Here is a 26,375-nt window from a genome sequence, read left to right as displayed (position 1 = left end):
TAAAAACATGATCACTCATAACTAAATGTCGTGCTCTTTGTTGTGTGTTTTCTCACAGGAAGGAGTGGAGGTGAGGGTGGCGAGAATCTTCAACACATTTGGCTCCAGGATGCACATGAACGATGGCCGTGTCGTCAGTAACTTCATCCTGCAGGCTCTGCAGGGGGAACCTCTCACTGTGAGCAATTTAAGTGTTCTAATTATTGCGTCCTCTCGCCTTAATTAATCAGGGTGCTTCAAACACAGCTCTGTGGGACTCCTCTGAGCCAGGAGCAAAGCTAATGTGAAGTCACCTGACTGTGTGACTGATTGATGTTGCCGGTATAGTAAATCATATAAAAGCATATTGATTAAACGTGATTTCAACAGAGAAGTAACACACTTGGGCGTTCCTAATCTGAATACATGTTTCTTTCATATAATGAGGGAAATTGAGTATTTAGAAAAGGCTTTAAAAGCAACATATTTGGATGCACAAATCAAACGTTAGCTCAGAAGATGAAGAGCATAGAAAAAATGTAATGTTAAGCATCAGTTTGCAAGGACAACTTTAAAACAGAAGTGTATTTCTGTCATTGGAATTAAATTGTGGAATTCTTTAAATAATGATTTGAAGGGTTGTGTTCAGATATTTCAGTTTAAGAAAATGTACAAGAACAAAGTTATCAGACTGTATGAAATTGGCAGTTAGTGTGTTTTGTTTGTGTGTTCCTTCTTATTTCTGAGGAAGTGAAGACTGAATTGTCAGATTTGGTTTTTGTTGGCATGATATTCAGTCATTGATTGTAATTTGGACAGAACCATCCAGACATTTATTGTTTGCTGTTTGAGTAAGGGGGCAGGCAAAACAAGATTTATTCTTCTCCCTGCTCCTTTCCGTACATGGGATAAAGAATTGTTTTTTTCTTTTTCCTTTTCTGTTGTGTGTTTTGACATGTACGGAATAAATAAAAAAAATTAAATCAAATCAAATGAAAAGTTATGACTAAAGTGGTTTTAGTAATTATAGTAACAAAAAAATCACTTCTTATTTAGTAGAACTTGTTTTAAGAAATAGGACTTGAAATCACCTGATAATATCTTTTTAGTGCCTACAAATTAAATATGGTCGTGTATTACTGATTTATTGCAGTTGCTTAGAACATCTTGTTATGTACTATGTTTGTTTTTTTGATGCATAGTAAAATGCTTCCGCCTCCTGTGTTTGCCTCATGCAGGGGTGATAATCACTTTTCTCTTGTTGTTCTAGGTGTATGGTACTGGTTCCCAAACAAGAGCCTTCCAGTATGTGAGGTGAGAATGTCAAACTCGCCTTTTAACGATGTGTGTATGTGTAAAGAAAAACTAACTTAGGAAACAGTTTAACAATACAGTAATGATGTAATGTTCTGCATACATGAAAACACAAAACATGTCATGTTATTCTACCACTAACTCTAAGATGGAAAACACACTTTTCCTTTTTGCTGTTTTCAAAGGTTTGTGTTCATGTTAATGCTTACACGGACGGATGAATTTAAGATAAAGCGAAGGGTAACTGCTTTTTTAAATTAGTCTTTGAAGTGTTGCGCTAAATACCAACATGTGTGCGTCGTCCTGCCTGCTGGAGCTGATATATTTGTGAGTGGCAGGTTAAAAGAGTATTTATTGGTCTGTGTGCAGGTGATGATTAGATCAGTCTGATCACTTTGAAGCAGAAAAGATCAGACACCAGGAGCATTTGTGGCACTCATATCTCTATTAAGCATTCAACCTCTGCCCGTGACTTTGGTGTTGTGTAATCAGTGAACGCCAAGGTCGTCATGAAAAGCCTTCTTTGGGGCGATGTTCTCAAAAAAAATTCAGATGACCTTTATTAGCGACACTTCTTGTAAAAATCAAAAAACAGTTTTGAAACAAACTAATGCCGGATGACATGAGTGTAATTTTCCCAGATACAGCGTCCTAAAACTTGTTTCATTGTAGTTAGTTTAATATTTGATGTTATTTGATGTTCTATCTGACTGGTCAACAGAATAAGTAATCAAACAAATCTCTGCTATGTAATTAAGTACAAACATAACAAACACACATTATAATGACCTTCAGGCTGCCAGATAAACCATCTTTGGCATCTTGATTCACAATCACTTCCTAAATGAACAGATTCATAGTTTAACTGACTTGTTGTTGTACTGTGATGATTAAGTGTTTCTTTAATTTTTTTTGAGCAGTGTATTTCTAGAAAATGAGACTTAGACTTGACTCCTGGGTGAAAAAAAAAAGGTTGCCCAATAACAGAATCTCTTCCTGATGAATATGGTTCCAAATTGTGACACCTTATCATCCTGGTGATGTTTTCAGATAATATGTGAAGGTAAATGACCCACAGCTGGGCGTACAGGCACTGCGCCCTGGTGGAGCAGATCATTATTTTTGATTTTATTTTATATACTTTATTCATCCCTGAGGGAAATTCAGGTTTACACTGTTATTTTAGAGACATGCCTCTCACACACATAGGCCCAAATCACACACGTGCACAAACAGGACCTGTGGACATGCATCAATGGAGAGATGTCAGAGTGGGGCTGCTACACACTGCTACACTGGGAGCGCACCAGAGCAGTGGGGGGTTTCTGTGCCTTTCTCAAGTTCACCTCGGTAGTGATCAGAAAGAGCCCTGGCACTTTTCCAGCTACCAGACCGACTTCCATATTATGGTCCGCATCGGGACTTGAACCGGTGACCGTCCGGTTCCCAACCCAAGTCCCTATGGACTGAGCTTCTGCCGCCCAAATTGAATTAGATTAATGGACACATTAAGTGTTTCAGCCTTTACATGCTGCAGGTATTTTAAGAACTGAAGGAAAGGCTCTCACTACAGTGTAAAGCTGTTGTAGACGTCAGATACTGTAAGAACCACCAGTTAGTTATCAATATGCTCACTTTATGAAATATATATGTTTGCCACTGTGAGGGACCGTGCATACATTTGCAAACAGCTCTGTCCTGTCCATGCCTTTACACTTGAGTGTCATGAATAGAACAAATCCATTCATCATTCTCTGCTTGTGCCCTTGAACAGAGGTGTCAAAAGTATTCACATTCATTACTCAGGTAGAAGTATAGATACTAAGGGTTTAAAAAGACTTCTGTTGAAGTATCAACTCAAGCTTTTTACTCAAGTAAAAGTGTAAAAGTACTGGTTTCAAAACTACTTAAAGGCTTTATATGTGATTTTTTTGATCCAGCAGATGTCGCCCTTGAGCACCAGCATGAAACCCAAAACAACTCGCGCTGCATTGTTGTGTTAGCATGCTAATGCTAGCGATCTTTATTATGCTCGTATCTTCACACTGCATGTAAATTTACCTGAAATGAGCGTGATCTAGAAACACAGTTAAGCAGTGAGTACAGTATGTTATTCTTCTTTTCTCTAGTCCCTCAATTAAACAACTTTTATTCGCGAGGGGAGGAGTCAGCCGGCCGTCCGGGCGATGTAAACAAACTGAAGATAGGACTCTGAAAACATCACAGACAGTGGGACTCGGGTGTTACACCCATTGTAGACAGTCATGACTCACAGAGTTATTTTCAGAGGATATACTTGATTTATATTATATTTAAGTGTGAAATATAAAGCCTTTAAATAAGGTAACAAAGTATTTGTACACCTCTGCCCTTGAACACCTCTGACAGACGAAGGCTTTTTTTCTGCTAGAGTTAATTAACAACCATGTTTTTTTCTGACTTGAAGGATGATGCTAATAAATGAGCCAATATGCTCACTTCTCACCCCAGTTGAGCGTTGCATGTTGTGCAACCTCAACGAGATGCAGAGCAGCGCCCAGGGATTAACGATTGTGTAAAGCATCCAGCAGGTGTTATTTTAAAACTTGTGAATCACTGCGAGCACTATATGTCATTAAGTAAACCGGCAGAAATGTGCACAATAAGTGTAAGGCTGATTGGTCCATTAGTGTAACAGAAACACCGGCTCACTCACTTTCTATGTACTGCATGCATGATCCCCTCTAGGCTTACGTTTGTGAAGAAAGAATAAAATGCATAATGAATTCAGGAAGTTGGAAAAAAATTACAATTACAATGCAGCAGGATCTTGACGTCATTAGCCCTGAATATCCATGTTACATGAAACCCTGACCATGAGTCAAAAATAGTTGCACAGGATATGTTTTTCACAAGCTCAAAGCAGCGAGGAAAGGAAGAGAACACCAGAGATGAAGTCTGTGAATTAAAAGAGGAAATGTTCTTATTCTTCTCTTGCTAATTGCTACTTCTTAATGAAAAACACTTCCTCACTTGAATCAAAGATTCAGTTTTCCACTGAGGCAACGTACAAACTTCTAATAATCCAATCAGTCACTTACATAGGAATTAGTCAGTGGGTTTCTTTGAATTGATGTTAAATCTTGGAGGTCTGGTTCTGTTGATAGCAATCATCATTTTATTGTTTCCGTCTTAAAGTGCTTTCAGAGGCTCCAGTTGCAGCGTCTAAAGGGGGGAAGATAACAGAAATATGTTTAAATGCAGAGTTGTGTTTTTATGGTAATATGTTATGCAGAGATGGGAGATATGTCAAGATATGAGTCATCTGTAGTGATGTAAGGGGAAATAAGAGGCAGGTTGGTTTGCCTGCCATAATAACGCTGGGTGCTGTCTTTAAGGAGAATGACTAATGATCTTCTGTAATCTGCTGCCTGTGCACAGTCCTCGTTTAATGTTGTCACTTTTGGTCTGAAGAGAGTTTTAGACTGAAGTCCTGGAAAACCTAAAAAATTAAAGTAATGGTAACGATAAGAGTTCAGTGCCATCGAGGGCAGAGTGTTTATTGGTCCTAGGAGGATTCTTTGGATAGAAGAGTTCAGGGGATTGTGGTGGAATTTCTGTACCTATGTATTAAGAAGTGTACAAACATCATTATGTTTATTCACTGTTTTCTAATGTCAGTTAGACCTGATAGAGTCCAGCTGTGACTAGAAACCAAGGACAGCTTAGTGTGTCGAGGGTCTTCCCCTTTATATCTGCATGTTTGGTAGACTTAGTGTCTGTTCCAAATTGTACTACACAGATTAGTTTAGGTCAGTGTGACTCTGACGTCAATAATGTATTTTCTATATATGCAAAGCCTAAAAGCACGATTACCTCTTGTACATAACGTTGTAATACAACACATGCACACTTTATGTTATTATGAAGCATGCTCAGTTTACGAGAGAGAGAGAGAGACCACATCTGCACATCTGCACATCAGAGAACATGACAGCTACTTTGTGGATTATATTGAGTAATTTTAGTCAGATACAGCCATGAAACTCTGGATTTCTCCAGAATGAAGGCTGTCAGCGTTGTGTACCCGTGTGCTTGTGCTCGTGCATGAAGTGTACCGTGCTGAAGCACACCTCTCTGAAGTGTCAATAGTGCCAATTCATAACAAATGTTATCTACAATTCTACAATTCACTTAGCAGACTCTTTTATCCAAAGCGACGTTCATCAGAGAGTAAGAACAACACAAGCAAGGATCTAGAAAAAAGGGAACAATGTCAGTAAGAGCAAACGATCAGCTTTGAGTCTGATTGGACACACAGGTGCTGACAGGAAGTGACCAGAGGCAAAGCACAACATTGAGGGCAGTTCTTGAGAGCTCTAATCAGTATAGAAACCATCTTATAAGTCGTCGTTATCAAACAAAAACCATCGTCATTACCATCATCATCATCAATAATATGGAGACCATCATCATTAAGTTAGTAGGTATTCATGAAAGAGCTGGGTCTTTAGCTTTTTCTTAAAGGTGCAGAGGGACTCTGCAGATCACATGGAGTTTGGAAGTTCATCTCATGACACGTTAGAAAAAGTGCAGCTCTCTACACCTCACTCTTCTCGTCTGTTAAATGTTTTACTTCTCTGCTCGTCGGGACTAGGAGAAGGGGCAAGTGATGCACAGACTTTTGTTTTTTGAACCATTCAAGATTATATAACTGACTCAGACCTTACCATTGTTGTAAATTGCCAACAAATATTAATCACATCGTCTTACTTGAAACTGCAATCAATCTTAGAATACAGACAGCAAAGATCGCATATGTCGTAAAGAATGACAAATTGAATAAAAAAATTATTGTCCCATTACGTTTACCTCGTCAGCACAGGCACCCAGCACTAGCTGTTAACTAAAAATATGATTAATGAGGTCGATTAATTATTAGAATACTGTTATTGAAGGATCCCATGTTGCGCTTCATGGTCACACCGTATATCATCCAGTTTAAATAGGACACATTTTCTAAGACACTCATTGTTGCAGTACAGAAACTGGTTGTATAATAAGCCTTGAAAACATGTTGTCCTTCACTGTTCAGCTACTGTGTGGTGAGAGAAAAGATGAATCCATAAATGAGACACATACATGTCACATAACGTGTGTGTGTGTGTGTGTGTGTGTGTGGGTGTGGGTGTGGGTGTGTGTGTTGTTGGGTGTGTGGGTGTGGGGGGGTGGGTGTGGGTGTGGGTGGGTTGTTGGGTGTGTGTGGCCGAACACACTTCTCCATCTAATAATCAATTATCTTCCCCCATAAATACGTTGACCGTTTCTTGACCCTTCTTCAACAGTTAATCTAGATCAGCGTTCCTGATTGGAAACTAGCCAAGCGGAACGATACAGTTTGTTGTGTTAAAGGTTGTCTGTGTGTTTATACCTGCCCCATGGAGCCCAGTTTTACGAGTACATAACCATCAGGTTAAGGTTATTTGACCAATGTGAGTACGCTGCTGCCCCGTTAAACATCCTGAAAACGATGTCGCTGTTTCAGTTGAGGGCAAGTTGTTGATGTTAAAGAAACCAAGCAGTGGTACTATGAAGCAAAGAACTACAAGATAAATGATCGTGTGAACCCTCCAGCCCAGCTGCTCATGGCTGCGCTCTGTTGCGCGCAGGCTTCAAAAAATGGATAAATTGTATTGGTTTTAAATTTTCCACAGCAAAGATCCTCAGTGAGTGAAGCGTTTCCTTTCCACTGTTAAAAGTAAGCAGGCTGAGATTTTTCATGAGAAAGCACTTCTTACAGATTTACAGGACAAATCAACAAAGAGCGGTACCACATCATCTAAAATGATCTTTAGGTGAAAGTTCCTGACAAAAGCTTCAAAGCTCAAATCACTAATTTTTAAAAATATCAGTTTTTGTGTTTAAAAAAATGTAAATGTGTATGACTGGGTATTTTTAATATTCTTTTCTTTCCTTTTTTTAAATGTAGCACTTGTAATGTAATCTGTACGGTAACACAAGAGCTCTGCAAGGTTTTATTTGCTGTTCCATTCAGCTGTATTACAATACACAGCACAGTGTTTCTGTTTTGTTTTTTGTCCAGTGTTTCCTCATTGATATAAATGGAGTGGACAAAATACATCCCTCACTATATCATGTATATGTTCATGAATGCAAATTTGATATTTGTTCACATGAAGAGCTTACTGATGTGAATATGATGCAGTGCTGCGGATTAGATTTTTTTTCATATTATTCCTATATCTATTAAACCTTGACCTGTGGTCTGTGCAGGAGCCTGTCATCTCATTATCTCTGTTTGCATGCACCTGATAATGTCAAGGTCCTGCATATAGTGACAGAACTGTACTAATGAATTATGCACTTGTGTGTCAGAAACAAGTCTGGATGGGATTCATTCATTTAACATTCTTAGCATGAAGACACCTGTTAGCGTGTTATGTTGGGCTCATAAACACAAAGCTGCACGCATCACTCTGAGGGGATGAACTGTATTGTTGTTTAAAAAATGAACATACAGCGCTGCCGTTCTGGTTCTGGTTCATAAACTACACCACAGATGAAAATGAACCAGAACGGCAGCACTGTATGTTCATTTTTTTTAGATCTGTGGTTTAGTTTAATCCCAGGCAGACTGGGTAAAGCTTTACAAGACACTATTAAAAAAGATTTAATCCCTGATTACAGGGACGTTTGAGTGAGCGTGTGTAGAGGAAGTGATTAAAACACAATATGAGAAACCAGCATCTAGAATATAGTCTTCTTACCCAAACTTTCAATAGAGCTTCATAAGTATGTGGACTTTGTGTTGAGAATATTTTCCAGATATGTGCCCCCAAGGCCAAAAATAAATCTCCCAAAGCATCAAAAAAAGATAGATTAAAAAAGAGACATCAGAGGGTCACAATGTGCAGCGTAATGTTCTGGAAGAAAAAGAGAAACGACAATTGTACGTGTACTGAGGCTGAGACATTTTGAAGATATCCTCTTTGTGTGTCTCGTTTGATTTCCAGCGACCTGGTGAACGGCCTCGTCTTGTTGATGAACAGTAACATCAGCAGTCCGGTCAATCTGGTGAGTTCATTGTTTTTACAAACTGAAGTGGAAAATGAATTCTGCAGTCAAACGATTTACCAGCCGCTCCGGTCGGTTCGAGTCTGCCGCCCCCTTGTTGACATTGATCTGATGAAGGTGTATTGAATGTGTTTGCAGGGGAACCCAGAGGAACACACCATATTGGAGTTTGCTCGTCTCATCAAAAGTCTCGTCGGTAAGGTTTCACATTGTTCAAGATTGTAATTCTGTGTGTGTCTGCACGCACTCGACCCTTTGCCATCTCAGTCCCCTTCCCTCAAGCCTATTGCTTGCTTGACTGCTTATCTCTTAATGTCCTTCTCCCACTTACTCGTCCCATTGCCTCTTTTATCTCTCTTATTCCTTCTTAAAGATAAGTTGTTCCTCACTTGCGGTGACCCTCCCGTGGGTATTGATTTTTTTTTTTTTTTCGGTGTAGGATTTAACCCCTTTACTTACAAATACAGCTGTGATGCTGTTCAAATGTATTGGATATTCAATGTTAAATCTAAAAATATCCTTGTGGGAAACACAGAACATCCACCAGATACGTGTCAGCTCCACTCTGCTCCTTATAAACAAAACAACAAACACACAGCCGGTCATTTGTTCTTAAGTGAGAACAGAATTAACAAACACTCGAGAACTCCGTCTCGGGCAGAATGACTGCTTATTGAATTTAATATATATATATCACGCCCACGATATGCCGTAGCCTGCGGTAGCACAGTAGTGCTGAGGCGCTAATGTTTTTGCTCCCCTTGGAGCCAAAGTGGCTGCATTCCCAATATGGTAAAAGGGGCGGGACATTTCCGACAACCGTGCTGAGCGACTGACCAATTACGGCAGAGACGACAGGCCGACCAATGAGATCAGACTTGGCACACGTGAGGATTCTGAACGTGGGCACTTAAGAGCCTTAGACAGAGAGTCAGAAGCGAGCCGGTGCATGGAGCGACAGTTCATGAAAACAGACACTTTTTTTAGAACTTTAGCTATTGTGAACATACTTTAGTAGGTACATAGATTAAATATATGAACCCCAAAAAGGGCATAATATGACCTCTTTAAATATCATGTTTGATTTTGATTCTTTAGTTTCTCTGTTGAGATTGAGAATTTAAATATTCATTTGTATAAATCTTCATAGTTAATACATATTGAATAAATATTTAATGATCATACAAATCTGAGCGGTCTTTTAAAATAGAAAACATACACATAACACTTCAGTTCACGTACATTCATTCTGTGTATTGCATCCCATGCGTCTTTGTCTGTGTTCCAGTGTAACGATAACTCACACTGCTGAATAAAACAGCGACCTCCTGCAGTACTACCTCTACCTCCACTTAGGAGACCGGTGCTCCGCCGGCGCCGCTGTCAGCACTCCGTCATGCAATCTCCAGAAACCTTTTTTTTTATTTTTTGGGTACCAGTGTGTGTGTCTGCAGGGGCCCTGCACTCATGCCCTTTTATGGGCTTTAGTGGGCGGTTACCTATGCTAATTTGGAACAACATGCACACGCTTTTAACTTATGACCACGAGGCGATAAGAACACAGATGGGAATAATTCCGTCATTTAAGAAAACGTTGATGAATCTGACGCAGACTCTTCTCAGAAATAAAACTACTTAAGAACAAATCTTAAGAAAATTCTGCAAAAGATATTGACGAATGAGGCCCTTTGTTATACTCAGTCAAAACAGAGTATTTTATTCTTTTTTGAAAAAAACTGTGTGTTTTATTATTGTACTTCCTGTCCCGCTAAATCTATTCTGTGGTAAATTGATGCGCCGTGCTTCGACATCCAGCTAAAAATAGAGACGCCTTGTGTATCTGCTTCAGAGGGCTCGGGACTGACGGAGCTGAGACAGATCTGAGACGCTGTGCAGCGGAGCCAGTGGAAGCACACACATTAACTAAAGTAAAAAAAAAAAAAGAGCTCCGTTGCTGTGGCGATGCGGAGACGGATTCAACAAGTGTCTGGTGTAATTTAGCAGTTATGAATGTCAACTGTAACTTTACTGGAGAGGTTGAACCGCAGGGTCGACCTTTAAAATTCAATCTGTGTCATGTTGTTTTATAGCAACACCATAAACATGGTGTGGGAAAAAAAACAGACAGCTCAGGCTTATCAGTCTCAGTTGTGTTGTCCAGTGAGCCATTTTTATATCTCCATGTGTGCTCCAGTCTGACAAAGTTTCATCAACAATGATTCTGTTGACACATCGATCTGCCTCGACTCATTTACCTCATGCCTAACAAATAAATGTGTCCTTCTCTCTGAAAACAATGAACACTCTCTAACTCTTTTTCTCTCCCTTACACACTCAGTGAGCAGGAGTCAGATCCAGTTCCTCCCAGAGGCTCAGGACGACCCACAGAGAAGAAGACCTGACATCAGAAAAGCCAAGATGATGCTCGGCTGGGAGCCGGTGGTACGTGTGACACACAACAGACTCCCACTCGGCGAGAGCTTTTCTCAAATTTCTCACACTGCACTTTAAATCTGCGGTAACAGTTCTGCAGTTCTGACAACGGCTGATCAGTGTCTCATCAACATTTAATGATCTGGCTTCCTGTTTTCATACATCTCACGTCCTGAACCTACACTGATCATCAGAGTCATTTTCTTGCAAGCTGATCCTGAATCTATTCCACAGAGGTGGATTAACATGATACATATTAAAATCATCATTACATTACACCGTTCTTTTTTTAATGAGGATAGATTATTCTCTGTACCAGTGTGTGACTTAGCATTCAAAGTCACAGAACCAAATGTCAAATGAATGATTTATTACCGGTATGAGTTCCGGTCAAAGTGATATGAAAAGCTATTTGTCTCTATACCAATTTTACACATGAACTCATGAGAAATTCCTAGAAATTTTCAGACGAACTGCCAAAAATATCTTCCTAAATTGCCCTCTCACTAGGGGTGTAGGGGGAGGGGGGAGGGGCATCGGGACGTAAGACATGACATAGAGAGGACATGTTATTGAGAGGGCGCCACAGAAGTCATAAATTGTGTCCTCGTTTGAAGAGATTAAGATTAAGATTTGCTTTAATTGATCCCCGCAAGGGGAAATTTCTGTTTTTACACTCTGTAGTCATGCAACACACACATGCACAAACAGGATCCTATGGACATGCACTAATGGAGAGATGTCAGAGTGATGGAGCTGCCCACAGCGGGCGCTCCTGAGCTGATGGTGGGGAGGCGTGTAGTAGTATGGAACCAGTCATTCACTGGTTAGGTGGTATAAACGTCATGATACCCTCTTCCAGTGATTGTTCCTGAATATTTCCTGCAGAATTGTGACATCAGCTCAGCCTGACTAATTCATTTTTACAACACTGACACAAACAGGTTTTTTCTTTGGTTTGTTTAATCTATCATATTAAGATGTAAAAAAAAGGGAGATGTCTACTGAAATGAGCGTGATCTAGAAACACAGTTAAGCAGTGAGTACAGTATGTTATTCTTCTTTTCTCTAGTCCCTCATTTAAACAACTTTTATACACGAGGGGAGGAGTCAGCCGGCCGTCCGGGCGATGTAAACAAAGTGAAGATAGCACTCTGAAAACATCACAGACAGTGGTTCTGACCAATCACATAGCAGTACCAAAAGATATACATTTTTAGTTCCCATACAGTGTTTTAGAATTTAATTTCTAAGCAACATAAGACAAGTTATCATATTTGTTTCAGTTGAAGTCCATCATGTAGCTGTTAAAGTGTGAAATGTATATTCAATATGTTTTTTTTTAAAGCATGTTATGCTCATTAAGAATAATTGACCGGCTGCTTAAAATAAAACTGCAGAACTCGGTACTTGAGGAGTACTTGATTAGACATAATTAAGGATATTATTCGCTGACTAAATTAGTAATCACAAAATGTTACGCTGTGTTTGGAGAGTCTCCTTCAATAGTTCATTATGAGCGGTAGAGTATGTGGCTGGGATTTCCATTTTATAATCCTCTCCTCTCTTGTGTGGCTTGTCTTGTGTTGACAGGTACCTCTGGAGGAAGGCTTGAACAAAACCATCCAATACTTCAGCAGGGAACTGGAGCACCAGGCCAACAACCAGTACATCCCCAAACCTAAAGCGGCCCGCATGAAGAAAGGAAGACCCCGACACAACTGAGGTCAAGCGTCCAAACACAGACTCTCAAAGAAAGTGAAGGAACTTAAAAAAGACTCCTGAGGAGACCCCGAGAGTGCAACCATCTGAAATACACTGTCGAGGAAAAGCACTCTGGGATATTGTGTCTTTTTTTTTTTAAAGCAGAAACAACTTGAAAGAGATGTTGTTGTTTCCTTGTTTAGGAAGCACAGCTGCACTCTGGGAAAAAGGGCGCTTCAGTGTCGGAGCTTTCTTGTTGGATGGACAGAAACAGAAATCTGAACCCAGCCTGTCTTCTTTTTTTTGTGTGAATTTTTTGCTTCTGCTATTTAAAATCGCAAACGGAGAATCATGCAAAAAGCTTGTGCTGTGAATCAGTGCGTAGTGTTTATTTTATCAGTTTCATGAATTTTTGTCTCCAGAGATGAGCTACCTGGATCTGTTTTTTTTTTTTTTTTTTTTTTTGGGGGGGGGGGGGGGGGGGGTGTCTTTCCCCCCCCCCCTCTCTGGATGTTTTGTGCTCTTATCAGCAGCGTGCCAGACCCCTGCTGGCTGTTCATGCAGCACACTGGTAAAAAAAAAAAAAAAAAAAAGATCTTCTCGAAAAGACTGTTACAGAATGATTATGTGTTTTATCAGGTCGTCATGGTGTTTTGCTTTGTGAAATGTCATGTCAGGATTTTGCATTATCAACCTCAGATGATGCTATTTTAATAAAATATTTCCAATATTTTGTGTATGATCTAATGAGAAAAGATGTTTATTTATCAAATATACAATTAAAACAAACAGGAGACTTTGACAGAACTAAGCCATATCTTTATTTAGAAAAAAAACGTAGCATCAGAGTTTAACAGCATTTTATAGAAATGTTATGCCTGAAACAAACTCACTTTGAGATCACAGGTGATGCTCTGTAAAAATAATGCTCTGTGTGTTATTTCCATTTTTATTTCCTAACATGTGAGGGTCCAGATAAAGCATCGAGACGGGGGTTATACTGTCGGAGCTCTCGGATGATGACGGCTGCACGGCAGGTGTCAAACCAGCAGACCGGACCAGACTGGTGTTAATAATAGTCGTAGTTGACATTAGCTCCATGTCTGTAAGAGCTGTGGTCTCGGGGGCCCAAGGGGGCGTTTTCGTCATACTGATGCTGACGCCCCTGGTCAGTGGAGCGAGCTTGGTCCATCCAGTATGACAGGTCGGCCTCCAGCCTCTGTATGAGAGAACATAAACACAGACCATGTTGCTTGTTAGAAAATCAGTCCCAAGCTAATAGAAGCAGAGGCAGTTGATAAGGTCTCCTGTAAGAGCGTCATGAGAATAGACACGGTTGAAAGGCCCACTTTGAAAAGGCCTTTTACGGAAACAGCAGCAGCGAATGGATCGCATGCAACACATGCTGTCAAAGATGGTGGCGTTAGGGGATTAGTTTTCTCTCTCTCTCGTTATCTTTTCCACACACAAGTAACTGACCTGAAAGAAAACTGAAATCAGCTTCGTACAAGGACTTCAATTTGTGTTTGAAAGAAGGAAGTCAGTTCTGCATTTGTAGTTATTCAAGTCAGTGATGCAGCACAATGTTTAAAACACAATCAGGACAGACTGCAGTCCACATCTTTTCCCCTTTACATTTTGAGGGTCTTCTGCATATCAGAGAAACAGAAGCATACAGGTTGCTTCGGGTTTTATTCTGTTTTTTTTCCAAGTGTTTGTGTTGAATTTGTCAGGGGTTTTTTTTGTCTGATCTATCTATAAGTTTTGAAAAACCTCAAGCATTATTTATCTGGATCATATTTGATTTACAGTGGCCTGAAAAAAAAGGGAAAAAGCCCTAATGTTTTAAAGATTTATTTTGGGGCTTTTTTGTGCCTCTAATTGAGAGACAGGACAGTGGATAAAGTCGGAAATCAGGGAGAGAGAGAAAGAATGGGGAATGGCATGCGGGAATGGAGCCACAGGCTGGACTCGAACCTGGGCCACCCGCCTGGAAGACCACATAAAACAAAGAGTGTGTATTAAGTGCATGACTCATGTTGCTGTGTGTGTGTGTGTGTGTGTGTGTGTGTGTGTGTGAGTGTGTGTGAGAGAGTGTGTATGTTCCGTCCCTCCCAGTGTGCAGATTAATTTCTCAGAGGGAGGTAAATCTATGTGCTGTTTGTCACTGGAGATTTTTGTTTTGTTTTGGGACTTGAACCCTCTGGAAAAAACAAACACAAACCCACCTGCTCGTCGTACCCCATGTGCATAAACTGCATAATCCACTGCTGTACGTCTGGCCTGCTGCGATCCCAAATGTTCCTCTTGGTTCTGCTCAATTTGGCCAGAAACTCTTGAGCCTTGGAGGAGGGGACGGCGATGGATGACTTTGAGGGGGCGGTACCAACACCTGCCACTGAGTGGGTGTGTGTGTGTGTGTGGGGGGGGGGGGGTCACAACAGAGCAACAGAATTAAGGGTCATTTTTAAAATACTTTATACTCGTCTTTTTCTTTGTAGCGTTTTTGTAGTGTGAATTAAAAATGTTACCGTCTCTCTTCCCTAAGATCTTGTTCAAGCTGCTGCCGCTGGATACATCTGCGGGAGGAGAGGCAGGAGGGAGATAATGAGCTGCAGGACTAACACCCTTCATGACAGGTTAGTTTAAAGTTTGATCAGTTATTTCAAATTGAACCAGCTGTCATTCATTTACATAAAAAAAAAGAAACACACACACAGTTAATTTCTAATGACAACATTCCAAGTCGGGGGATGAACATGCTCAAGTCAAAGGGGGGCGATGAAGGGATCTGATCTCATCTTATTTCTTATAATGAAGCTGTTGCTTTACTTGTTTTAGTTTAGTAAACAGAGATGGCTAAAAAAAACTTTTTATTTTGTCAAAGCTACATCAAAATCACATTTTGTCCTGTTCTACTTACTCTGCTGTAATTTTAATGATTAACTTTAAAGTCTTTATATGTGATTTTTCACACTTAAATATAATAGAAATCAAGTATATCCTCTGAAAATAACTCTGTGAGTCATGACTGTCTACAATGGGTGTAACACCCGAGTCCCACTGTCTGTGATGTTTTCAGAATTTTCAGAGTCCTATCTTCAGTTTGTTTACATCGCCCGGACGGCCGGCTGACTCCTCCCCTCGTGTATAAAAGTTGTTTAATTGAGGGACTAGAGAAAAGAAGAATAACATACTGTACTCACTGCTTAACTGTGTTTCTAGATCACGCTCATTTCAGGTAAATTTACATGCAGTGTGAAGATACGAGCGTAATAAAGATCGCTAGCATTAGCATGCTAACACAACAATGCAGCGCGAGTTGTTTTGGTTTCATGCTGGTGCTCAAGGGCGACACCTGCTGGATCAAAAAATCACATATAAAGCCTTTAATATTTTACATGCATCACTTTTCCCCCTGTTTCATTTCAACTCAGCGCAGTTGAATGGCTCAATTCTTTCTCAGTATTCATTATAAATCTAAATGTCAAACTGCAGCATGGGAGCGCTGTTAAGGGGTGAGTTTCAAACACACATGGTATGCAGCTACTCAGAGGGCAATTAGCAGGTAAATATATTTACTACGCCGACTTCCTTCCTGCTGCTCGCGTCTCACACCGGAGCGGTACGCCCGCGTTAAGAAACAGACAAAGTGGGCATAATGAGGTGTCTCGCTTCATACAGCCGGTTCAATATCATGATGTTTAACAGACACTTGAGGAGGTGATTGAGCATTCTCTCAAAGCTTATACATGAAGCCCAGGGTTTTATGTAGGCTGAATCTGCCTGAGAACTCGACAGCATGTGCCTCAGACTATTTCAGGAATACAGTCCATGTCTTTACTTTAGAACAACACATTTTCACTCTACGGTTAGAAGGTGAAGGATACAGAAGATTACTTTTCAAATCCTGCAGAATGTTTCCTCTGTATACAGCATGCTGTCCTTTACATATGTAGTATAGGAGTCATTCTTTCTAGAGCATCTAATTGAGTTTTTTTTCATCTTTTCAAACACCCTGCATATTTGAAATTAATCAGCTCATCTGTGCACTTTTAAGCAGGCAATACGCACACTTTATAAAAAAATATCCTGCAGTCCTTGAGCTATGCTCCTTCTCCTTAAGAGGGCTGTGAAGTGAAGGAACCAATTTCAGCTGACAAAACTAAATAGGTGAGTGAGTGAGTGAGTGAGTGGGAGAAGTGATTTTATGAAAAGGATGACATAGAAAGACCAACAACCCATTCACACAATAGAGTCACCTATGGACCTAATCATTCTGTTAGACTGTGGGGTCACCTCAGACAGTCACAAGATAAAATTTCCAATCAGGAATAAAGTGGAGTTTTTTTTACCTCAAATGTTCCTACTGTGAGGAAACAGAGCAAAGCACTGCACCACTGAGCTACCCATTTATAATAAGATAAAAGGATAAAGTTGCACCTTTGATAAAAAGAAATGAAACAGAAGTGAGAGGGCAGGATATCACTTAATGATGTCATAGGCTTTGGAAATACCTCGTCCAAAATCTGCATTTATAACCGGACCATTTGGCATCTTTCACTTTTTTATCTGGACTAAAACATTTTAACAACATGATGGATTACTTTGGAATTTTGTACCCTAAAAACGTGTTTACTACAGACTCTGGTTATCCACTAACGTCTTAATGTCTTGCACTATGATGAGATTCTTATTTTATGGTTTTGTGAGGCTTGACTCCAAAAGTCGTGTTTGATTTATTGCCTTGAAATATTTCACAGGTGTTCAAACCCCCTCGGGATGACCTGTAATAACTGTTTTTTTTTCTAAAGGCACCTGTGAGAAACTTTTGGTTTGTGTTGAGTAGCCCAATTATTATTCTTATTATTATTTTAACACTCAAATGCATCATCTGTGAATAATCTCTGCCATGGAGAATATAAAAAAGGATGTTTGGGCTGTTTGTTTTGTTTGACACCATGCAGTCCTTTCTTTATTAAAACAATAGAGAATTAATTTTGGTGTTACTGATGATTTTTTTTTGTGCTTTTGTAAGTCATAAAGAGACATCAGAGTCTCTCTAATCTTTATTATGCTCGTATCTTCACACTGCATGTAAATTTACCTGAAATGAGCGTGATCTAGAAACACAGTTAAGCAGTGAGTACAGTATGTTATTCTTCTTTTCTCTAGTCCCTCAATTAAACAACTTTTATACTCGAGGGGAGGAGTCAGCCGGCCGTCCGGGCGATGTAAACAAACTGAAGATAGGACTCTGAAAACTCTGAAAACATCACAGACAGTGGGACTCGGGTGTCACACCCATTGTAGACAGTCATGACTCACAGAGTTATTTTCAGAGGATATACTTGATTTCTACATTTAAGTGTGAAAAATCACATATAAAACCTTTAACTTTTGATGTAGCGTCACAATCCGCTGATCTGCTACGTCATCTAACGATTAAACGACTTCAAAACTAACGTCATCCAAATTGGCCTCACTGCATTCCTCAGGAAAAACCTCACCGAGCTGGTGTTGAGGTTCATCTTACTACCACAAAAGAAGATCTAAAAATAAATGCTGATTTTTTATTTTTTTTAAAAGCCACATGTTGTGAAAGATATACAACATGTGGACTTAAAATACAACATATAGAAAGGAAAGCAGAAAGAAAAATCAAAAAGGATTGAGCTCACCTTTAAGAGCCAGCAGAGTCAATAACACAGCCAACCCCATTAACCTCGAGCAGAGCTGCCGGGATGCCATCTTGTTCCCCTCGCAGAGTCTTCTCAGAGCGACTTAAAGGCATCAACTGTGCTTAAACTGCTGCACAACCAGAGGGAAAAGTGGGCGGTGACCCAGACTTTTCAAGTGGAAACTGGCCTACAGCAGTGGAATGTCGTTTACCTTCCTGCAGAAACACACGACTGAAACTGGGAATTTTTCGTTTTCCTTGATAGATGATTTTTTATTTATTTGTCCCGGGTACTTTTTGCCTTTAAATACAGCAAGAGGGTTGAACAAACTGCAGTTTTACTCTAAAGATAGATGTGCTGTAGGATGTCCACATATTGTAATTTCTGAAGAAGGGTGCTGCATTGCAAAAAAAATAATTTTGCATGCTGATGGTTTCTCTGTATTGTTTTTTTTTTCCAACAGCCTTTTCTGACGCAACCCTGAAATAAAAGAGGAAAGATCTGGTTTAATTACTGTATTCCCCACAGTGAGATACATCAGGTATTCAACAAATCTGTGTGCTGTTGTTTAAAACGTCAATCATTTAGCCCACTAAGAGCATGCAGTCAGGGTCATTAAAGAGATACTTCACCCGTTGAAACATGAATCTGTATAGACATCGGGTCATATATGTAGAAATGTGAAATAAATGTTGAAGTTGGTGCCTTCTTGGCCGAGAAAAGGCAGAAAGTGTCTTTTTGGCTCATGTGGATGAAAGACACCAAATCCCAGAATGCACAGCGGTGGCCCCAGTGGCGGCCGCTATATTTAAATTTTTTGCCATTATCAGCTTTCTCCATAGAGCTGAGCTTCCAAGCAATATGGCGGACAGTTCCCACCCACTGATCTGTGATTGGTCTGTAGCTTCAGTAGTTGAAAATATGAGGAACTAGCGTTGTAGTTTCACACCGCTAACCGCAACAGTGACGCAAAAATCGTCATTTTGCGTCACTGGAGGCTCCTTTTCAGACTCAGAAATACAAAGATTTCCCATCTCAGGGGAAAATTAAGGCACGACCATTTAAAAATACTACCAGGTTTCTAATGATACAAAGATTAATGCAAATGGGTGAAGTATCCCTTTAAGGGTCAGTCTCATTTCAAGACTATGAAAAAGACCTGATCCAGGTGCACTGAGAACAGAAGTGCAGTCTATCACGTCAATCAATTATTTGTATCTCGTCACTTCATAACAAGTGTTATCTCAAGATGCTTTATCATGGAGCAGGGATAATAAGCAGGTAGGATTTCTCCTTTGTATTCCTCGCGTTCCTGTTGTCCTCACCTCCTGAGGTGGAGGTCAGAGCAGACCGTGCATGAATGAGGACGCCGGTGGTCGTAAGGACGACACAGTATGATGGTGATGGCCGGGCGTCCGGGACGACAGATGAAGTAAATAAGTTTCATGGAGTGTGCATTTGAAATATTTCAGTCTTATTGCACGGTTTGGTTTGTAAGGTTTTTAGGGCTGTCAAACAATTAATCAGTTTAATGGTGATTAATCACAGTTTAATCCTGAGCAATTGCATTTTAATCGCATCTTTGAAATTCCATTATTTGGCATTCAGGAATTAAAAATACTTAGGCTTTTATTTTGAAATTTTCTTTTGCTATGTCTTAAGCTGAGAGTTCTTTATTTGCTGTTTCAACCCTGCTTGTGTTTTAATAAAGTAAGGACCTTCTGGTAGATTCGTCAGTTTCAACATTTACTTTACTGCAGAAAATCAAAGTGGAGGATGCAGGGATTTCACTTTTACTTTTTTAAGTGTAGTACAAAGCTTTGACCACTAAGATGAAGTGGCGCTGTATCCAGCTCTCGGTTGTTATTTCACACACGCCCTGCACTCCTGACGTTTCCAAAAATTGTTTGGTTTATGCTTCATGCGAGCTGCCAACTTTGTTCAGCCCTACTTTATGCAAACCTTTTCCCCAACAGTAAAAAGTCTCTCTCCTCCTCCTCCTCCTCCTTCCTCTCCTCCTCCTCCTCCTCCTCCTTCTTCTCCTCCTCTTCCTTCTCCTCCTTCTTCTCCTCCTCCTCCTCCTCTTCCTTCTCCTCCTCCTCCTCTTTCTCCTCCTCCTCCTTCTCCTCCTCCTCCTTCCTCTCCTCCTCCTCCTCCTCCTCCTTCTTCTCCTCCTCTTCCTTCTCCTCCTTCTTCTCCTTCTCCTCCTTCTTCTCCTCCTCCTCCTCCTCTTCCTTCTCCTCCTCCTCCTCCTTCTCCTCCTCCTCTTCCTCCTCTTTCTCCTCCTCCTCCTTCTCCTCCTCCTCCTTCCTCTCCTCCTCCTCCTCCTCCTCCTTCTTCTCCTCCTCTTCCTTCTCCTCCTTCTTCTCCTTCTCCTCCTTCTTCTCCTCCTCCTCCTCCTCCTCCTCCTCCTCCTCCTCTTCCTTCTCCTCCTCCTCCTCCTTCTCCTCCTCCTCTTCCTCCTCTTTCTCCTCCTCCTCCTTCTCCTCCTCCTCCTCCTCTTCTTCCTCTTTCTCCTCCTCCTTCTTCTCCTCCTCCTCCTCCTCTTCCTCCTCTTTCTCCTCCTCCTCCTTCTCCTCCTCTTCCTCCTCCTCTTTCTTCTCCTCCTTCTCCTCCTCCTCCTCCTCTTTCTCATCCCGCACTGCCTCCCCTAACCACACAGAGCATATCGAGTTATTACAGAGCTTCTAACACTGAACATTTCCAGCTGTGAAATGGAAATGTGAAAAGCAGATCCAGACACTAAAAATCAGGTCCTCAGATCCTCTTACTGTAAAAAATGTCAGGAGTTCATGTGTGCAAGGAGAATTCATAGCTAACATCAGCCACGAGTAGGTGTCGGTAGCTGAAAGCATCGTATTGACAAAGAATGTTTTCTTAATGAATTGAACTTTTCATTTGAAAGGGGGCGATTGTGTTTTTCTTTCTGTCTGCACAAAGCAGACTTTCTAATAGACTTAATGATAAAATGTTTCTGTATAGAGCTTTCATTACAAAAAACAAAAAAATTCCTCTCAAATGGCCTTGAACTTGTCGGCTGTGTGTGTGTGTGTGTGTGTGTGTGTGTGTGTGTGTGTGTGTGTGTGTGTGTGTGTGTGTGTGTGTGTGTGTGTGTGTGTGTGTGTGTGTGTGTGTGTGTGTGTGTGTGTGTGTGTGTGTGTGTGTGTGTGTGTGTGTGTGTGTGTGTGTGTGTGTGTGTCTCTCTCTCTGTCTCTCTGTCTCTCTGTCTCTGTGTGCGCGTGTGTGTGTGTCTCTGTGTGCGTCTCTCTCTGTGTCTCTGTGTCTCTCTGTGTGTGTGTGTGTGTGTGTGTGTGTGTGTGTGTGTGTGTGTGTGTGTGTGTGTGTCTCTGTGTGCGTCTCTCTGTGTGTGTGTGTGTGTGTGTGTGTGTGTGTGTCTCTCTGTGTCTCTGTGTCTCTGTGTGTGTGTGTGTGTGTGTCTGTCTGTCTGTGTCTGTCTGTCTGTCTGTCTGTCTGTCTGTGTGCGCGTGTGTGTGTCTCTGTGTGTGTCTCTGTGTGTCTCTCTCTGTGTGTGTGTGTGTGTGTGTGTGTGTGTGTGTGTGTGTGTGTGTGTGTGTCTGTGTGTGTGTGTGTGTGTGTGTGTGTGTGTGTGTGTGTGTGTCTCTGTCTCTCTGTGTGCGCGCGTGTGTGTGTGTCTCTGTGTGCGTCTCTCTCTGTGTCTCTCTGTGTGTGTGTGTGTGTGTGTGTGTGTGTGTGTGTGTGTCTCTCTGTGTGTGTGTGTGTGTGTGTCTGTCTGTCTGTCTGTCTGTCTGTCTGTGTGCGCATGTGTGTCTCTCTCTCTCTGTGTGTGTGTGTGTGTGTGTGTGTGTGTGTGTGTGTCTCTGTGTGTGTCTCTGTGTGTGTCTCTGTCTGTGTGTCTGTGTGTGTGTCTCTGTGTGTGTCTCTCTGTGTGTGTGTGTGTGCGTGTGTGTGTGTGAGTAGGAAAGTATTTGGTTTTGGTACAATCAGCCTCTCTGTCTCTCGCAGGTTGAGCTGGAATGCAGGAAACCTCAGTCCTGGCAGACGATGCACACACTTCAGGATGGATGTTTGAAAGATGGGGATGTAATGAAGGAAAAGAAAATACAAAATAAATCAACAAAACATGAAGAACAAGTTAAGTATGGATCATTTATGAACTCATCTCCCCACATCTTTTCAAGATCTGCCAAAACTGTCTACATCCTCTTTATGACGCCTGCGTTTGGCCAGCTGTGCGCTCTCTCATTCACAGCTCTGCACACTCTGGCATGGAAAGACAAAACTACAGCTCAGAGTGAATCTAACTGAATGTGTAGCTTAGTCAGAGTGAGTTGTAAAGCTTCGTATATAAGAAAGACGTATGTTCTCTCAGTGCAGGCAGAGCTTCTGACAAGATTTCCCCTGTGGTTTAATTCATCAGCTAACTGGGAGAAGGTGTGAGTGCCTGGAAGATGTTCTTGTTCTTAAGGCTCACTGGCTTCAGGCTTTTTTCAGATTCAAACGAAAGATTTCTGTGAAGTTATGGGATATAAATATATAGTTTAAAGGCTTAATATGCAATTTTTCACACTTGAAGCCAGATTGAAGCTGGCACACTGTGTTCTCCTGGAAATATTACAGCCAGATAGAAATATATCCTCTGAAAATAACTCTGTGAGTCATGACTGTCTACAATGGGTGTAACACCCGAGTCCCACTGTCTGTGATGTTTTCAGAGTTTTCAGAGTCCTATCTTCAGGAATATTATTCTGTTCAGCTCCATGGTAACCTGTGTGTCTTAATGAATACAGGTCCATATGGAACATCTGAACAAATGTAATATTTCCAGGAGAACAGAGTGTGCCAGCTTCAATCCACATCTCTGGAGAACAGATAATGAAACTGCCACGTGTCAAGGCCGTCTTCCTTCCGTACTATCTTCAGTTTGTTTACATCGCCCGGACGGCCGGCTGACTCCTCCCCTCGCGTATAAAAGTTGTTTAATTGAGGGACTAGAGAAAAGAAGAATAACATACTGTACTCACTGCTTAACTGTGTTTCTAGATCACGCTCATTTCAGGTAAATTTACATGCAGTGTGAAGATACGAGCATAATAAAGATCGCTAGCATTAGCATGCTAACACAACAATGCACCGCAAGTTGTTTTGGTTTCATGCTGGTGCTCAAGGGCGACATCTGCTGGATCAAAAAATCGCATATAAAGCCTTTAACATATAAAGAAAAATCTGAGCTGAAAAGCCTTGAAACACATCGTCATGCTGTTTGTAAATTTCAGCCTTTCAGCACATTGGAACAAGAGAGGAGAACGGGGGGGATGAATGACTCAAGGGGGCAAGAGACAACGTGACATTTCTCTTAGGATGAAAAAAATGCATTCCCCCCCCCCAAAAAAAAAAAAAAATCCCTCCATCAGAAGGTTGGATCTTTTCCATCTAAATGAATCTCACACTGAGCTGTCCAGAAAAGCGTGAAATGAGCATCGCTGCATCAGAGCATTCCTGGACGAAGATAAAAGCAGAATCAGTTAAACCCCTCTCATGTGTGCACTGTGTTTGTTTTGGTGTCCTGGGAGTTAAGAGTCAAAGTATATATCGTCAAATTAAAAAAACATTTACATTGAACTTTGCTCCGAAGCACAATTTTTGTCTGTTTGCCTTTCTAACCCCGTCAGACTCTCTGTCTCCTCGTCCCTTCCTCCCGTCCCTGTTTCTCCTCACACTTGACTTGACAGCTTTGAGTGGTTTGACCCGAGAGTCTGACGCTTCAGCACACACACACACACCCCAGATGCTCCCACACAAAAAAAGTCCAAATGATTTTTACAATGAAAGCCTTTTATTATTTGAAAGTTGAACACATTTTTAAGCCTCAATTTGATATCGAGTTGTGACCGTCTCTTAAAGAAGCAGGGCCGTGTTTAAAAACATCAATAAAACACATTCAGCGTAGTTCTATCACAGTGACGCTTCAGTTTTCTTTATTTCAGAATTTTCTCTAAACAAGATCAAATATTTAAGAAGTCGACAGCAGGAAATGATGCGTTTATTTCTGTTTGGAGTCTCACAGACGTCAAGTGATGAAAGAATTATTAAGATCCTTTACCTCAGAAAAGTGACAAAACAACTCAATATACAATAAAAAGTCTGCTTCTGAAAGTTTAAAATTGTTTTTACAGATGAGTTGTTAAAAAATAGTCCCGGCTGCAGTTCTTGGTGTTGTTTAATGGGTTGGAAAAATAGCAAAACAATACCTGTTAGTACAACATTTTCTGCCATCTTTTTAATTTGTGCATTCAAATGTCACATTTATCTTTTGCTTTCAGAACTAGTATTGAATATTCAAGCATTAATAATCTATACAGGTCTTACAGTTGACTTCATCCTGCCTACAGGTTTTTAAATGTCACATCTTAACCCTTTGGTCTCCTCTTCCTCACTCCTCCGTTTGGGGGTCAGGCTCTGGACTATCGTAGCCCAGCTCATTGGCGATGGGAAAGTGGGCCCAGAAAGTGCGAGCCAGGTCCTGCACCCCCGCGTCAGCCGCCCGCGCTCGCAGCTCCTCCAACCAGCCCAGAAAATCCGACGACCAGAGCCCCCAGTACGGCAGGCTTCGTTTCTCCCTCGCCTCCCCCCTGTCGACCGCCTCGCTCCCGTCCGCTGCTGTCAGAGGAGACACACAGAGAGAGAGAGAGAGAGGTGCAAACATTGTTTCACGCCTTGTCATGTCAGAATTGCTGCAGATAACAATGTCAAGTCCATGTATGTAATTTGTCCCACATTAGAGGCTAACATACCTGTAGGAGGCAGGATGATGAGCAGGAGGGAACAGAGCAGCACGCGCGCACACACAGCACGCATCATCCCTGCACCACCTGAGAGAAAATACAAAAGCATTGACCTGCAGGAAGATTATTCTGTTCCACTCCATGGTAACCTGTGTGTCTTAATGAATACAGGTCCATATAGAACATCTCATCAAATGTAATATTTTGAGTGTGCCAGCTTCAATCCACATCTCTGGAGAACAGATAATGAAACTGCCACGTGTCAAGGCCGTCTTCCTTCCTTCCTTCCTGACTTACCTGATCAGAAAGAGATAATGCTCGTGGTCCCGTCCCTGATCCGTCTTCCTCTCAGGTTAGACTGAGCTCAGGATGACAAGTCAATGAATGTGGATTAGATGAAGACAGGAAGGGCAGCATGTTTGTGTTTCACACATTGCCTCTTCACACCTGACTGTCTCAAAGGTGTGCCAAAAGAGACTCTTTCACACGTTTGTGTTAAAGGTAGACAATAATCATCGCTGATTGGACGGACACAATGTCTGTCTTTTTACAGTTTTTTTTTTCCAATTGCTAACACACTAAAATGACATGCATAGCACAATTATTTAAACTGACACACAGAGAGCAAAACCTCTTCTCAAGTCTCCAAAAGTCGAAACACATTTTCTGCTTTACACAAATTTTGCACTTTTTTAAATGCACTGAACACGGTCCTCTGCATAAGACACAACAATCTGACATAAAGTCACATGTTTGCCATTTCAAAACACTGCCATTCAAAATGACACTACATGAGCTAATTGGCCAATATACATATATGCCCCCTGGCCAAACACCTCAATGGTTACAGTAACAGGAAGTAAATGCTTCATACGCCCTTTGGTGCCAGGCGGAGAAAAGTTAGCGAAGAGGAGGAGGATCGAAAATATCAGGATGTATTGCCCAAATTGTGGCAAAATATTCTTTGATAGTTGAGACAAAGTCTGAATCACCGGTTGCGCCAAAGCAGCATATCCTTCCAGTTAAAAAGACGGACAGTGCGTTCGTCCAATCAGCGATGATCCTTGTCGACCGCAGGTACCTACCTTTTCCATTAGAAGTCAATGTTATTGTGTTTTCTGATTTGTCGTTGTGTTTTCTGATTTGTTGTGTTTTCTGATTTGTCGTTGTGTTTTCTGATTTGTTGTGTTTTCTGATTTGTTGTGTTTTCTGATTTGTCGTTGTGTTTTCTGATTTGTCGTTGTGTTTTCTGATTTGTCGCTGTGCTTTTGCACTTCAGGGCCACCGTACTAATGTGTTGCATTAAAGGTTTAGTTTTCAGGCGAGGTTAGATACAGTACCATGTGGGGGTCACATCTGGGTCTGCCTAATGATACAGACTAATTGTCTCGCCGCAGTACATATTTAACTTTGTTGTGTCACAACT

General features: G+C 41.1%; 4 protein-coding genes across 5 annotated transcripts in view; 1 reads left to right on the top strand and 3 right to left on the bottom strand.

The window, feature by feature from the left end:
- The window catches only part of uxs1 (UDP-glucuronate decarboxylase 1), a 38,075-nt gene extending 24,841 nt beyond the window's left edge, over positions 1–13,234 (top strand). The window contains exons 10-15 of the mRNA XM_061053348.1: positions 59–178; positions 1,250–1,293; positions 8,307–8,367; positions 8,506–8,563; positions 10,706–10,809; positions 12,394–13,234. Coding sequence (XP_060909331.1) covers positions 59–178; positions 1,250–1,293; positions 8,307–8,367; positions 8,506–8,563; positions 10,706–10,809; positions 12,394–12,525 — 519 coding nt within the window. The 3' untranslated portion in view covers positions 12,526–13,234. The remainder of the gene's footprint in view (positions 1–58; positions 179–1,249; positions 1,294–8,306; positions 8,368–8,505; positions 8,564–10,705; positions 10,810–12,393) is intronic.
- Positions 13,235–13,432: 198 nt separating this feature from the next.
- Positions 13,433–18,306, bottom strand: ecrg4a (ECRG4 augurin precursor a). Its single transcript, XM_061053349.1, has 4 exons — positions 18,186–18,306; positions 15,036–15,083; positions 14,733–14,902; positions 13,433–13,723 (listed from the first exon to the last, which is right to left on the bottom strand). Exons 1-4 carry the CDS (start codon positions 18,253–18,255, stop codon positions 13,574–13,576), a joined length of 438 nt encoding a protein of 145 aa, XP_060909332.1. The 5' UTR covers positions 18,256–18,306; the 3' UTR covers positions 13,433–13,573.
- A 1,831-nt stretch (positions 18,307–20,137) lies between these two features.
- Positions 20,138–23,645, bottom strand: LOC132987513 (cilia- and flagella-associated protein 251-like). Its single transcript, XM_061054629.1, has 2 exons — positions 23,615–23,645; positions 20,138–20,835 (listed from the first exon to the last, which is right to left on the bottom strand). Exons 1-2 carry the CDS (start codon positions 23,643–23,645, stop codon positions 20,138–20,140), a joined length of 729 nt encoding a protein of 242 aa, XP_060910612.1.
- Positions 23,646–24,323: 678 nt separating this feature from the next.
- On the bottom strand, positions 24,324–25,633 carry LOC132986757 (otospiralin-like). Of its 2 annotated transcripts, none has more exons than XM_061053359.1 (3): positions 25,247–25,633; positions 24,959–25,062; positions 24,324–24,824 (listed from the first exon to the last, which is right to left on the bottom strand). In XM_061053359.1, exons 2-3 carry the CDS (start codon positions 25,056–25,058, stop codon positions 24,598–24,600), a joined length of 327 nt encoding a protein of 108 aa, XP_060909342.1. In that variant the 5' UTR covers positions 25,059–25,062; positions 25,247–25,633; the 3' UTR covers positions 24,324–24,597. The 2 variants fall into 2 exon arrangements, with proteins under 2 accessions (XP_060909342.1, XP_060909343.1); XM_061053360.1 differs by having other exon boundaries at positions 24,959–25,036; positions 25,247–25,627.
- Positions 25,634–26,375: the final 742 nt, after the last annotated feature.

This window comes from Labrus mixtus, chromosome 13 (assembly GCF_963584025.1).
Source record: "Labrus mixtus chromosome 13, fLabMix1.1, whole genome shotgun sequence".
Lineage (NCBI taxonomy): Eukaryota > Metazoa > Chordata > Actinopteri > Labriformes > Labridae > Labrus > Labrus mixtus.
Note: the sequence above shows the minus strand (reverse complement) of the source record. Positions and strands in the feature narration are given on the sequence as shown.

Excerpts from the sequence above, each read along its gene's own strand:
- ecrg4a (XM_061053349.1), bottom strand. The coding sequence starts at position 18,255 with ATGGCATCCCGGCAGCTCTGCTCGAGGTTAATGGGGTTGGCTGTGTTA. Across the intron at positions 15,084-18,185 it reads GACTCTGCTGGCTCTTAAAG|ATGTATCCAGCGGCAGCAGC; the intron begins GTGAGCTCAATC and ends CTCCTCCCGCAG. Across the intron at positions 14,903-15,035 it reads GATCTTAGGGAAGAGAGACG|TGGCAGGTGTTGGTACCGCC; the intron begins GTAACATTTTTA and ends ACACCCACTCAG.
- LOC132987513 (XM_061054629.1), bottom strand. The coding sequence starts at position 23,645 with ATGCTCATTTCACGCTTTTCTGGACAGCTCA. Across the intron at positions 20,836-23,614 it reads ACGCTTTTCTGGACAGCTCA|GGGAGGCAGTGCGGGATGAG; the intron begins GTGTGAGATTCA and ends CTGTGTGGTTAG.
- LOC132986757 (XM_061053359.1), bottom strand. The coding sequence starts at position 25,058 with ATGCTTTTGTATTTTCTCTCAGGTGGTGCAGGGATGATGCGTGCTGTG. Across the intron at positions 24,825-24,958 it reads CATCATCCTGCCTCCTACAG|CAGCGGACGGGAGCGAGGCG; the intron begins GTATGTTAGCCT and ends CTCCTCTGACAG.